The sequence below is a fragment of the Oncorhynchus keta genome, chromosome 15, assembly GCF_023373465.1.
Source record: "Oncorhynchus keta strain PuntledgeMale-10-30-2019 chromosome 15, Oket_V2, whole genome shotgun sequence".
Lineage (NCBI taxonomy): Eukaryota > Metazoa > Chordata > Actinopteri > Salmoniformes > Salmonidae > Oncorhynchus > Oncorhynchus keta.
Genome location: NC_068435.1, coordinates 45138215 through 45152477, shown reverse-complemented (window position 1 = coordinate 45152477; position 14263 = coordinate 45138215). Strand labels below are relative to the sequence as shown.

The 14263-nt window shown below is 44.3% G+C and overlaps 1 protein-coding gene across 1 annotated transcript in view; it reads right to left on the bottom strand.

The window, feature by feature from the left end:
- The window catches only part of LOC118395053 (protein unc-13 homolog A-like), a 90294-nt gene extending 76679 nt beyond the window's left edge, over positions 1-13615 (bottom strand). The window contains exon 1 of the mRNA XM_052464278.1: positions 13304-13615. Coding sequence (XP_052320238.1) covers positions 13304-13325 — 22 coding nt within the window. The 5' untranslated portion in view covers positions 13326-13615. The remainder of the gene's footprint in view (positions 1-13303) is intronic.
- Between the last annotated feature and the right edge of the window lie 648 nt (positions 13616-14263).

The following is a 14263-nucleotide window of genomic DNA, read 5'->3' as shown; positions in this document are numbered from 1 at the left end:
TGCTCTTTAATTACTGTTCACTTCAATTTTTTACTTATCTATTTTTACTTGAACCAACTTGTGCTGAAGGATACCTGTCATTCAGCCAGTTCCGGAACAAACAACAATCATTTGAAAGATTGCCCAATAGGCCTATGACTACGTGGTACAGCTATTTGTAGGCTATAGCCTAATGTAAATACAAATACATATAGCTTAATATCATTGCACTGTTTGCAAGGAGAGCTTTAGTTTCATAAATAAACGTTGATTTGATTAGCTTGAATACATGGTTACAATATACCTTATTACAGAATAAAAGAAAACAGAGGAACTATCAATTCATTTAATTTATTTGCATAGATTAAACATGCTATCAAATCGATTGACCAAGTAGTGAAATCATAGTCACACACCTCATGTAGCCTAACTCATAGGCCTATATGTTTTGATACGGTTTGTATCACAACTGAAGTGGCCAAATAACTTCTTAAAATGAAGCACATTAATCCACTTTACAACCGGTGTAGAGCCTAACTGGTAGACATAGGCGGTGCGTGAGTTTCAAGTTTGGGGAAGATTTGGGGAAGACAGCAAGTCCCCGCAGCAATGTTCCAACATCTAGTGGAAAGCCTTCCCAGAAGAGTGGAGGCTGTTAATAGCCTAATGGTTAGCGTATGGCCAGTACCTAAAGGTTTCTAGTTCGAATCCCCGAGCTGACAAGGTACAAATCTGTCGTTCTGCACCCTGAACAGGCAGTTAACCCACTGTTCCTAGGCTGTCATTGAAAATAAGAATGTGTTCTTAACTGACTTGCCTAGTTAAATAAAGGTAAAATAAAAAATCCCACAACTGTCCTAGGCTAGGTTTGGAATATTTATTTCTTGCACAGAAGGACATGTTGACCAATACAATAGGTCAACTTTTGTACTAGGGATGATAGTAGAATGGCTTTTGTTGTTCGTTAGGCCTACTTATCTAGTTGGCTGATAAAAAGTAGGCTAAATGTGGACAACTCTTCTAACTTCAAGACGCCTCAGAATTTTATAAGAGGGACTCGCGCAGTTGCGTCCCCGATATCAGTCTTCACTTCGAGCCTACTTCTTAGCTGAGATGTCTGTGAGAAGGAGCCGATAACGTGACATGCATTGGGCTAATAAGAATTGAAATATCTGAGAGAGCCATGTGAGTGAGAGGTGCTTCGGAGCACGGCAGCCGGTATAAGGGAATTATTATTATATTCAGTGACACAATGGTCACTTTGGCATGGATTTTTGAGGGGGCATTATGGCCACACAAGGAGCATGCCGCCGGGAAATTGGAGACCTGATGAGAATATCATCAACTTCTTTTCAATTTGTAAATGACAGACTGATTAAGGGCACGCAGCCTGCACAAACCAGAGCTCATGCCTTTCATGCAACTTTTTTCAAATCATCATTGGTCGTAACATGCAGCCTTAGAATGTATTCAAAAATAAAACGTATAGCCCAACGTTTGTAGAACTACTAAAGGTGCATAAATAACTCTAAATTAAGCATATAGGAGTTTATATTTCTTTGTTAACCGCTCACAGAATAGCCGCATGTGCGCACTTCCTTGGAAATCGTTTGGAGAAAATATCCTTTATTTAATTCAGCTATTTTCAATTGTATTCTTCATAATATAAAATAATTCCACAGAATTATAAAATTAACTAGTGTAGCCCACAGCCATATGGCATAGATATATCAGGGCCTAACAAGGACAACTCACAGTATGCTATTCTGTTCTTCTGAATTAGACTAGTTTCTTCATATCATGTTTCTTTAGACCTGTCTAAAATAAAATAAAAAATTGATTTATTGTGATGGTGTAGGCTATATTACAGGGATTTATTACACTTTTTAAGCGGTAGATGTTCCAAAAGGTCTTCATCAGTGGCTTGTATACTGTGTGGAAGACAGAAGATGCTAAGAGTGTTTATTTTAATGAACGGTCAATTACCACGAGACCAGTCCGTTTTATGAATATCAAGGCAGACACATGGGGAATTTGTATCCTATATCTTGTTGGTGTGATAAGGTTCATGTGGCTAAACCCCCACTCAGTTAAGTACAGTTAAGCAATGGTCTCAGCTCACGTGGAACCTGTTCTCCCCTACTGTCAACAAAGTCCCTAAAGCCATTGATGGTGGAGGAGCACGGGAGTGAGAAGCATTGGCACGGGTTGTGAATGCCTTCTTCCCCAAATCCCAGAGGGAAAGGCTCTGGCCAACTCTCGCGCTCCAAGATGTTTGCCTGAACTACCAGGTGTGTGTACTCGGGACTGTGCTGCAGCCTGATCCGTTCCAGGCGTGCCTTTTTATAAGGCTGGATAGGAACTGCTGGTGATTGAGTGTGACAATTGTTTTATTTTCAATGAGGGAGTTTTACCCCTCTTCCAGCCACTGCACCTTCCAGGGTTCTTGTACCTGCCCTTTCTCTTAGTCCCTCTAAAGAGCGAATGAGTTTGTCAAGCCTCCAAAGTGGTCAAGCCTCCAATGGGCCTTCGCGCACACACGTAGCCTACAGTTCATCATTCCCGCCACTGCCAGAGAGAAGACAGGGAAGAAACCACAATAAACCTACCTCTAGGCTGCTATACATATTTATTTAGTTAGTCATTGTATCGTTTTACATAGAACTTGTGGTAATTAAATGTAATTGACAGATATAGTTTTACCAGCTCTGTGTATTCTCAAAATCAAAAAAGTGAGGGAGTTCTGCTCCCCCGTGTTCTGGCAGCATTACACCCAACTCTACTGTACAGAGATTAGTGCAGTGGAGTTCTGTACCGTAGAGTATACCACAGTACCACAGGAGGTTGGTGGCACCCTAATTAGGTTGTGGTAATGGTTTTGAGTGAAATAAGTGGAATGGTATCAAATACACCAAACACATGGTTTCCATCTGTTTGATACTATTCCATTTGCTCCATTCCAGCCATTATTATGAGCCGTCTTCCCCTCAGCAGCCTCCACTGTTCAGCACAGTACTGACCTATTCTCTACTTTTATTTACTGTACTGTGCTGTCTGGGGGAGGGCTTGTCCAGACTGTTTTCACGGTCTTGCTTCGACCACCACGTGACAGAAAGGGAAAGAAAACAATTATTAGCTGAATATAACAGTATGCCAGTGGAAGGGAGGAAAGTAGCAAGTGTCCTACTATGAATCCCCATTGTAGACAATTGTCATTCTGTTACAGATTTTTTGGGTCATTCTGTTACCAACTTGGTAAAATCACTTAATAAATCATAAACCAAATTGTTATCAGTAAAAACCCTAAATAATTGGTATGTCTACCTTAACTTGTTAATTCTGTGAACTTCCATTATCCTCCCTCCTCACGAGGGAGAGAAATTTGAAAATACATTTTTGGTAACAGAATGACAAGACACCATGCAATATTTCTTAAACTAACAGAAGGCACATTTCTGGTAAAGTATATATAAGTGTTGATATTAGATGGCAGGGGTGTTTACTTCAACATGATTGTGTTTTGATGTATTTTTAATACTTAAGACTTTTTCTGCTAGATGTTTTTGGAAACACCTTTGCCATCTGTTTGATCAGAAATCAAAGCCTTTGCTTACATTTTATGTTGAAAAATGTATACGGTGCATTCGGAAAGTATTCAGACCCCTCCACTTATTCCACATTTTGTTACCTCACAGCCTTATTCTAAAATGGATTAAATAAAAAAAAATGTTCCTCATCAATCTACACACCCCATAATGACAGAGCGAAAACAGGTTTTTATAAATGTTTGCACATTTATAAAAAATGGTGGGTTAACTGCCTTGTTCAGGGGTAGAATGACAGATTTTTACCTTGTCAGCTCTGGGATTCAATCTTGCAACCTTACGGTTAACTAGTCCAACGCTCTAACCACCTGCCTCTCATTGCACTCCACGAGGAGCCTGCCTGTTACGCAAATGCAGTAGAAGCCAAGGTAAGTTGCTAGCTAGCATTAAACTTATCTTATAAAAACAATCAATCATAATCACCTGTTAACTACACATGGTTGATGATATCTAGCGTGTCCTGCTTTGCATATAATCGATACAATGCAGGGGGATGATTTAACAAAAGCGTATTTGCGAAAAAATCACAAGCGTTGCCTGACTGTACCTAACCATAAACACCAATGCCTTTCTTAAAATCAATACACAGAAGTTTATATTTTTTAACCTGCATATTTAGCTAAAAGAAATCCAGGTTAGCAGGCAATATTAACCAGGTGAAATTGTCACTTCAGGGTATATGCAACAGTTTGGGCAGCCTGGCTGCAGTATTTTACATTATGACATAACATTGAAGGTTGTACAATGTAACAAGAATATTTAGACTTAGATATGCCACCCGTTAGATAAAATATGGAACGGTTCCATATTTCACTGAAATACTAAACATTTTGTTTTCGAAATGATAGTTTTCGGATTCAACCATATTAATGACCAAAGGCTCGTATTTCTGTGTGTTATTATGTTATAATTAAGTCTATGATTTGATATTTGATAGAGCAGTCTGAGCGATGGTAGGCAGCAGCATGCTCGTAAGCATTCATTCAAACAGCACTTTCGTGCATTTGCCAGCAGCTCTTCGCAAGCACAGCTCTGTTTATGACTTCAAGCCTATCAACTCCCGAGATTAGGCTGGTGTAACCTATGTGAAATGGCTAGCTAGTTAGCGGGGTGCCGCGTATAGCGTTTCAAACTTCACTCGCTCTGAGACTTAAAAAAACACAAATGCAGCTACTTTGCTGTTATTCTGGCTGCACTTTTTGACATGACTGTAAGTGAGCTGTAGTTGAATATGTTAGTAACCTCGACTTTGTCTTGGGCCTAACAATGCCCGCGCCAGTACTGTATATACTCCAAACACCAGCTTTTCGGGTACTATCACTTGAGTACAGTACATTATACTGTGCTCTACTGTATTTGGACTGAACTCTACTCTATTTTTCTTTTCTTTACTGTACTGTGCTGTCCAAACTTGTGAAACATAGACGTCTACGATTGGTCCAGATTTGCACCGTTCACCAATCATGGACGTTTATGTTTGGGCCAAATCAAGGCCAGTCCGGACAACAACAACAAAAAATAGATGTCTGTAGACGTTGAAATCAAGGCCAGTCTGGACCAAAAAACTATGTCTGTGGTTGTTGAAATCAAGGCAAGGGTGCACTGACCAAATGTCAACTACTTTTCAATGTTCATGGATGTCCGGTGTCAGTCCGTGCTGATTACAGTTAATGGAAATAGAGAGGGCTCATGGCTAGGTGTCAGTAAGGGAGAGTTAAGATTAGCTGGAGCGAGATGAGAGAAGGAGGGAGGGGTTGTCTAGACTGTTTTCACACTCTCGCTTTGACCACCAGACTAATTGGAAGGTCTACCTTTTACTTGTGTGAACTTTCATTATCCTCCTCATGAGGGAGAGAAATGAGAAAATATCTTAAAGATATGTGGGTTTTTGATAACGGAATTACAAGGCACAAGACAATGTTTCATAAACTTAGAGAAGGCAAATAATTTCTCAAACTAAATAAGTGTTACTGGTGATATTAGTTGGCAGGGGTCTTAACTTTAACACTGTTGTCACGTTCTGACCTTTATTTTCTGTGTTTTGTGTTTAGTTAGTATGGTCAGGGCGTGAGTTGGGTGGGCAGTCTATGTTTGTTTGTCTAGGTTTTGGGAATTTCTATGTTTCGGCCTAGTATGGTTCTCAATCAGAGGCAGGTGTCATTAGTTGTCTCTGATTGAGAATCATCTTAGGTGGCCTGGGTTTCACTGTGTGTTTGTGGGTGATTGTTTCCTGTCTCAGTGTGTGCACCAGATAGGACTGTTTTGAGTTTCACATTTTTTGTTTTGTTAGTTTTGTTCATGTGTACCTTATATCATTAAAAAGTACCATGGAAAATTACCACGCTGCGTATTGGTCCTCTGATCCGTTTCGCCTCTCCTCTTCGGAAGAAGAGGAGGAAACTCGTTACAGAATCACCCACCACAATCGGACCAAGCGGCGTGGTAAAGGACAGCGACGACAGCAGCAGCAGCATCAACAACAGAGGCCACCATCACAGGACTCCTGGACATGGGAGCAGATACTGAACGGAGAGGGACCCTGGGCACGGGCTGGGGAAAATCGCAGCCCCAAAGCAGAGCTGGAGGCAGCGAAAGCTGATCGGCGGCAATATGAGGAGCCAGCACGGCAGTGCGACAGGTCGAGAGGCAGCTTGCTTTTTTTTTGGGGGCACACGAGGGGTGGTACTAAGCCAGGTAGCAGACCTGAGCTCACTCCTCGTGCTTATTATGAGCAGCGCATTACTGGTCAGGCACCGTGTTATGCGGTTGAGCGCACGGTGTCGCCAGTGCGTGTCCATAGCCCGGTGCGCTATAGGGCAGCCCCGAGAGTGCCATGCGAGTGTGGGCATTGAGCCAGGGCGTATGGTGCCTGCTCAGCGGGTCTGGTCGCCGGTACGCAGTCTTGGTCCAGGTTATCCTGCGCCGGCTCTGCGTGCTGTGTCTCCGGGGCGCTGGGAGGGTGCAGTGCGTCCTCTGCCTGCGCTCCGCTCGTACCGGGCAACTGTGGGAGTGGAGCCTAGGGGAGAGGTGCGTGTAGTAAGCACTAGATCTCCCGTGCTTACCCACAGCCCGGTTCAACCTGTGCCTGCACTTTTGAGGGTCCGGGCTCGAGTAGTTGTCCAGCCTGGGGAAGTGGTGCCAAGGTTGCGCACAGAGCTCCAGTGCTCCCCACAGCCCGGTCTTTCAGGCTCCTCCTAACACCAAGCCTCCTGAAAGTCTCCCCAGCCTGGTAGTTCCTGTGGCAGCCCCACGCACCAGGCTGTCTCTCAGTCTCCTCCCTGCAGGTGCTCCCGCCTGTCCGGCGCCGCTGCCGGAGCGTTCCGCCTGTCCGGCGCCGCTGCCGGAGCCTCCCGCCTGTCCGGCGCCGCTGCCGGAGCCTCCCGCCTGTCCGGCGCCGCTGCCGGAGCCTCCCGCCTGTCCGGAGCCTCCCGCCTGTCCGGCGCCGCTGCCGGAGCCTCCCGCCTGTCCGGCGCCACTGCCGGAGCCTCCCGCCTGTCCGGCGCCGCTGCCGGAGCCTCCCGCCTGTCCGGCGCCGCTGCTGGAGCGTCCCGCCTGTCCGGCGCCGCTGCCTCCTGTAGCAGCTCCACGCACCAGGCTGTCTCTCTGTCTCCTCTCTGCAGGTGCTCCCGCCTGTCCGGCGCCGCTGCCGGAGCCTCCCGCCTGTCCGGCGCCGCTGCCGGAGCCTCCCGCCTGTCCGGAGCCTCCCGCCTGTCCGGCGCCGCTGCCGGAGCCTCTCGCCTGTCCGGCGCCGCTGCCGGAGCCTCCCGCCTGTCCGGCGCTGCTGCCGGAGCCTCCCGCCTGTCCGGCGCTGCTGCCGGAGCGTCCCGCCTGTCCGGCGCCGCTGCCGGAGCGTCCCGCCTGTCTGGCGCCGCTGCCGGAGCGTCCCGCCTGTCTGGCGCCGCTGCCGGAGCGTCCCTCCTGTCCGGCGCCGCTGCCGGGAGCGTCCCCTCCTGTCCGGCGCCGCTGCCGGAGCCTCCCGCCTGTCCGGCGCCGCTGCCAGAGCGTCCCGCCTGTCCGGCGCCGCTAGCCCCTCAGCCCAGAGGCGCCAGAGCCCCTCAGCCCAGAGGCGCCAGAGCCCCTCAGCTCAGAGGCGCCAGAGCCCCTCAGCCCAGAGGCGCCAGAGCCCCTCAGCCCAGAGGCGCCAGAGCCCCTCAGCCCAGAAGCGCCAGAGCCCCTGTCCCTCTGTCCAGAGCCCCTGTCCCTCTGTCCAGAGCTTCTGCCCCTCTGTCCCGAGCTGCCCCTCTGTCCAGTGGGGTCATTGAGAGGGTTGCCATGGTGAGAAAGCCACGGAGGCGGACAAAGACAATGGTGAAGTGGGGTCCGCGTCCCGCGCCAGAACCGCCACCGCGGACAGATGCCCACCCAGACCCTCCCCTATAGGTCAAGGTTTTGCGGCCGGGAGTCCGCACCTTTGGGGGGGGGTACTGTCACGTTCTGACCTTTATTTTCGGTGTTTTGTGTTTAGTTAGTATGGTCAGGGCGTGAGTTGGGTGGGCAGTCTATGTTTGTTTGTCTAGGTTTTGGGAAATTCTATGTTTCGGCCTAGTATGGTTCTCAATCAGAGGCAGGTGTCATTGGTTGTCTCTGATTGAGAATCATACTTAGGTGGCCTGGGTTTCACTGTGTGTTTGTGGGTGATTGTTTCCTGTCTCAGTGTGTGCACCAGATAGGACTGTTTTGAGTTTCACATTTTTTGTTTTGTTAGTTTTGTTCATGTGTACCTTATATCATTAAAAAGTACCATGGAAAATTACCACGCCGCGTATTGGTCCTCTGATCCGTTTCGCCTCTCCTCTTCGGAAGAAGAGGAGGAAACTCGTTACAACTGTGTTTAAATGTAGTATTTCTAATAACTTTTGAGACTTTTTCTAGTTGACGTTTTCTTAAGACTCTTTTTCCATCTATTGAAGCAGAAATCAAAGCCATTACTTAAGTCCATTTTTTAAGATGGAAAATGGTTGAAAAATGTGCCTGCCTTCATTTCCCCAAAATATAGAGTCTTAGCTTTTGTTTTAACACCCATTTTGATATGCTCCTATGAACTTCCCATGTTGGTGCTCATGGGGATTTTTACATGGAAATGACCCTAGTTAACTAGTTTTTTATGCATACACATAAAGTAAATCTTGAAATACTGCTTGCTTTCATGCAATTATTCATGTAACCTACTATTTCTCCTATGCCAGTATCTATCTGCATCATGTGTCCAAAACATAATCAGTATTCATGGTATTCTTATGGCAGGATAAAAATGTATTGACTGTAAAAACAGAACGACTGAAAAGGCTACACAGATTGATTTGGTTGAATCCCATAAAAAACATTACTTAGAACTCAACTTCATATGCACCACATACGCTTGACATTCTACATATTGCTCTTGTAACCGTGATGGTCCAGTGAACTACGCTTGTGTGATGAGTAATGTTGCTTTAGGCTTAAGAACCCTTACTATAATTGCCATTAGCTCATTAGGTTACCACAGTCTTGGAGTCTGGTGGATCTTTGGCGGCAGGGTAGCCTAGTGTTTAGAGTGTTGGACTAGTTACCAGAGGGTTGCAAGTTCAAATCCCCGAGCTGACACGGTACAAATCTGTCGTTCTGTCCCTGAACAAGGCAATTAACCCACTGTCCAACTAGGCCGTCATTGAAAATAAGAATTTGTTCTTAACTGACTTGCTCAGTTAAATAAAGGTAAAAAAATACAAATTAAAATATCTGAAGAGACAGGTTCAAAACCTGGCCGTTTGCCACTCTCTTAGTGCAACAACACTTTTTCCCGCATTAACTCGGACATTGAGTGGGGAAGATTCAAGTCAGAGAGATTCAACAGCAATCTCATCTGAACAGGCCTATGTTTGATAACTGTCTTTGATTTATTGGGGAGTTAAAAGGATTGCCAGAGGACTTTAGAGAGGATCCCAGTGGGATAAACCATAAACCACTTGAACTGTCAGATGTGAAATACGCCGCCCAGCCACCACCAGACCCCAATGACGAAGTAAAGGGTGACTGCACTTCCTGATTTGGCCTTGTTTTGAAGATTGCTCATTAAGAAATGCCATGACTGATGCCAAGACTGCCAGATGGTGAAGCGTGATTCATCACTCCAGAGAACACGTTTCCACTGCCACAGAGTCCAATGGCAGCGAGCTTTACACCACTCCAGCCGACGCTTAGCATTGCACATAGTGATCTTAAGCTTGTGTGCATCTGCTCGGCCATGGAAACCCATTTCATGAGTTCTTGTGCTGAAGTTGCTTCCAGAGGCAGTTTGGAACTCTGTAGTGAGTGTTGCAATCGAGAACAGACTATTTTTTACGTGGTACATGCTTCAGCACTTGGCGGTCCCGTTCTATGTGCTTGTGTGGCCTACAACTTCGCGGCTGTTGCTCCTAGATGTTTCCATTTCATAATAACAGCACTTACAGTTGACTGGGGCAGCTCTAGCAGGGCAGAAATTTGACACACTGACTTGTTGGGAAGGTGGCATCCTATGATGCTGAAAGTGTTGAAAGCCACTGAGCTCCTCGGCACGGGCCATTCTACTGCCAATGTTTGGTGGCTAGCTAGCTAGTTAAAATGGGCTGTTTCCTAAATTATCCATGGATGGAGATAGGGATTTGGACTTGTGGTTTTACTTAATTCTTTGTACTGGCCAGTGATGTACATCAGGGATTTCGGGAATTCACTTCTTCAGGGTCTGAAGGAGCACTGCTGGTTTATTTTTTTCTTCCTGGTTGTTAACCTCTTGCTCCTACCCGACACGCAGGCGTCCCATCTAGACATCTGGAAATGCAAATGCGCTATGCTAAATGCTAATAGCACTCGTTAAAACTCAAACGTTCATTAAAATACACATGCAGGGTACTGAATTAAAGCTACACTCGTTGTGAATCCAGGCAACAAGTCAGATTTTTAAAATGCTTTTCGGCGAAAGCATGAGAAGCTATTATCTGATAGCATGTAACACCCCAAAAGACCCGCAGGGGACGTAAACAAAATAATTAGCATAGTCGGCGCTACACAAAACGCACAAATAAAATATAAAACATTCTTTACCTTTGACCATCTTCTTTGTTGGCACTCCTAGATGTCCCATAAACATCACTATTGGGTCTTTTTTTCGATTAAATCGGTCCATATATAGCCTAGATATCGATCTATGAAGACTGTGATCAAGGAAAAAAATAGCGTTTTATAACGTAACGTCATTTTTTAAAATAAAAGAAAAGTCGACGATAAACTTTCACAAAACACTTCGAAATACTTTTGTAATGCAACTTTAGGTATTAGTAAACGTTAATAAGCGATCAAATTGATCACGAGGCGATGTATATTCTATAGCTGTACGTCTGGAAATAATGTCCAGGTAAATCTCAACCAAAATATCCGGTCGGAGACGGGAAGAACTGCGCTGCCTTGTGTCTGTTTGACCAAGTAACAAATCGTAGGCAAATGACAAGACTGTTGACATCGTGTGGAAGCTGTATGTATTGCAACCTCGGCCCCATTTAATGTGGTTCACGTTTAACAATGGGTTGAAGTGGCGCATGGATATATTTTCCCATTTTCAGTGATCAGATTTTCCTGCACTTTTCGATGAAACGCACGTTCTGTTATAGTTACAGCCGTATTTTAACCAGTTTTATAAACGTCTGAGTCTTTTCTATCCACACATACTAATCATATGCATATACTATATTCCTGGCATGAGTAGCAGGGCGCTGAAATGTTGCGCGATTTTTAACAGAATGTTCGAAAAGGTAGGGGGTAGGAGTAACAGGTTAATTGAGTCAACAGTCAACAGGTAGTGTGCCAGGTTTGAATCATCCCTGAGTAGAGGGGAATGATGAAAACCAGCAGTGCTGCAGACCTAAGATACACATATGCAGTGGTGTAAAGTACTTTCGGAAAAATACTTTAAAGTCCTACTTATGTCGTTTTTGTGGTATGTGTCCTTTACTATTTATATTTTTGCCTACTTTTACTTCACTATATTCCTTGAGAAAATGATGTACTTTTTACTCCATACCTTTTTTCCTGAGTTACAATTTGAATGCTTAGCAGTACAGGAAAAAGGACAAATTCACACACTTATCAACAGAACGTCCCGGGTCATTCCTACTGCCTGCTCTGGTGGACTCACTAAACATAAATGCTTCCTTTGTAAATGTGTTGCTGGAGTGTGCCCTGGCTGTCAAAAAAATGAATAAAAAAAGGAAATGGTGCAGTCTGATATGCTAATTATAAGGAATGATTATGTATAGCATTTACTTTTACTTTGCACTTTTAGTATGACAATTGAGTACTTTTTTCAACACTGTACTTAAGTACATTTAAAATCTGATACTTTTAGACTTTTACTCAAGTAGTATTTCACTGGGTTACTTTCACTTCAGTAATTTTATATTAAGGTATCCAGTGGTGTAAAGTACTTAAGTAAAACATACTTTAAAGTATTACTGCAGTAGTTTTTGTGGGTATGTGTACTTTACTATTTATATTTTTGACAACTTATTTTTACTACATTCCTTTAAGAAAATATTGTACGTTTTACTCCATACATTTTCCTTGGACAATAGTCCAATTCATGCACTTATCAACAAAACAACTCTGGTCATCACTACTGCCTCTGATCTGGTGGATTCACTAAGCACATATGCTTCGTTTATTGAATGATGTCTGAATGAGTGTGCCCCTGGCAATATGTAAAATGTTTTTAAAGAAAATGGTGTCTGGTTTGCTTAATATAAGGAATTTGATATGATTTATACTTTTAGTTTTGATACTTAAGTAGATTTGAGCAATTACATTTACTTTTGATACTTAAGTATATTTAAACCAAATACTTTTAGACTTTTACTCAAGTCTAATTTTACTGAGAGACATTAACTTAAGTGATGTTGTATTAAGCCATCTTTCCTTTTACTCAAGTACGACATTTGAGTACTTTTCCCACCTCTGCACATATGAATGCTGTGCACCATATCATGCAACGCTAGATGAGATGATCTGAGGTCACACGGTTCGACATGAAAATGTCGTTACATTTCAGCCCACAGGTGGCACGACCTGGCGCGAACACCCCCCATAGGATTTCCTCACGACCGCGGGAGGCTCGCTTCCACGCAGCAGCGGAGCGGCAGGGGCTATCCTTTCCTTGCTACGCCCGCTGCCCACAAATGAACTGGCATGGCACGCAACACACATGCAGCTAAAACGGTGCTAAGGATGGCAAAAAGTAAATAATGTCCACATTTTGATCGTTACATGTTTAAATGTCCAAGATAAAGGTTACACACAGGCACAGCAGCTCCTCAGTCCGTTGTGAATAAAACAATCATTGATAGCCTACTTATAACTTAATACAATATAGCCTAAGCTTTCCGGATACTATTCGGCTTCTTCAATCTGAGCTGTGACTCTTGGCATAATTTTATTGCACCTCAAGCATACATAGCCAAATCATCTTTCCATAGAAAGCTGCCAGACACCCTTAAAAAAAACACGGACCTCTGTCATCAGAAAAACGTATTTCACCTGAGAAAAAAGGACCGCGTTCTTAAAATAACATTAAAGGCTACCATGGTAATTGCGTATTGGCGTACCGAATCGGCTATAGCTCCTTGCAGGTAGCCTACAATATATAACAACCACATAAAATAAATATGAAATGTAACATTAATGGTATAAACATAGTGTGCATGTCTTCTTACCTCTGACACAGAGAAGGGACATCTCTGAAAGTAGCTGTGAGAGTCCCCGGCTGTCCTCAACCGGCCGCCTGTTCTTCACTGTTTCGCTTGGCTACAGTTACCTCCCCGGTGTAGGCTACATAGGTAGACTGCATCAAAACATAGGCTAAATATCCAAGTAGTAGATACAAAAACGTTTCGAGGACATATTACAATGAACCCGTCCGTTTTTCAGTGATATAGCTATTTGTCTTGCTGTTGAAGTGCTCCCCTCACTAAGCCGCATCTCTCGCGCTCTCCTCATTGCGCTCCTCCACTGCTCTCGCGAGGACAGCTTCGTGACGTCAGTTAATGTGACGCGAGGCAGCAGGTATTATGTGGTCTAATTTGAGTATAATGAAGTCGGTTTCTTGTGAGATGTTCTGTCCTCAGATACAGAGAGCTGTGAAAGCCTGTCTGCAGAAGAGGTCCAAAAAAAGAGCAGTGGTTTGAATCCCCAGTCCTGGTCCTGGAGACTCAGAGGGGCACATTTTTGTTTTTACCTTAGACCTGCACAGTTGATTCAAATGATCAACTCATCATCAAGCTTCAAGTGGTATTTATGTATTCATTTGTGATGCTATCCTTGATATGATCCTGCTGTTGTCACATGCTGCACATGCACGTGTATCTATCATTCTGATGTATTCATGATTTGTTATACGGGATATTATACTTTAGTAATCCACAATGACCTGGTGATGTAAAAGTCTAATAATGACATTTATCTTCCATATTCCTACAGATACCTTGTCACTGGAGATTTCCTTCAAAACAATTGTCTACAGTTACCATTTAGGGCACTGCAAGGTTGGGTTACCAACCTGGGACTGCCGCCTGGAGGAATTCAGGCATATGAAGGCTACCTGTTTCCTGAAAAACTTCATGAGGATGGACACGAGGATCAGGAGGGGATCTGCAGCTTGCCGCCGTGTGTGCCAG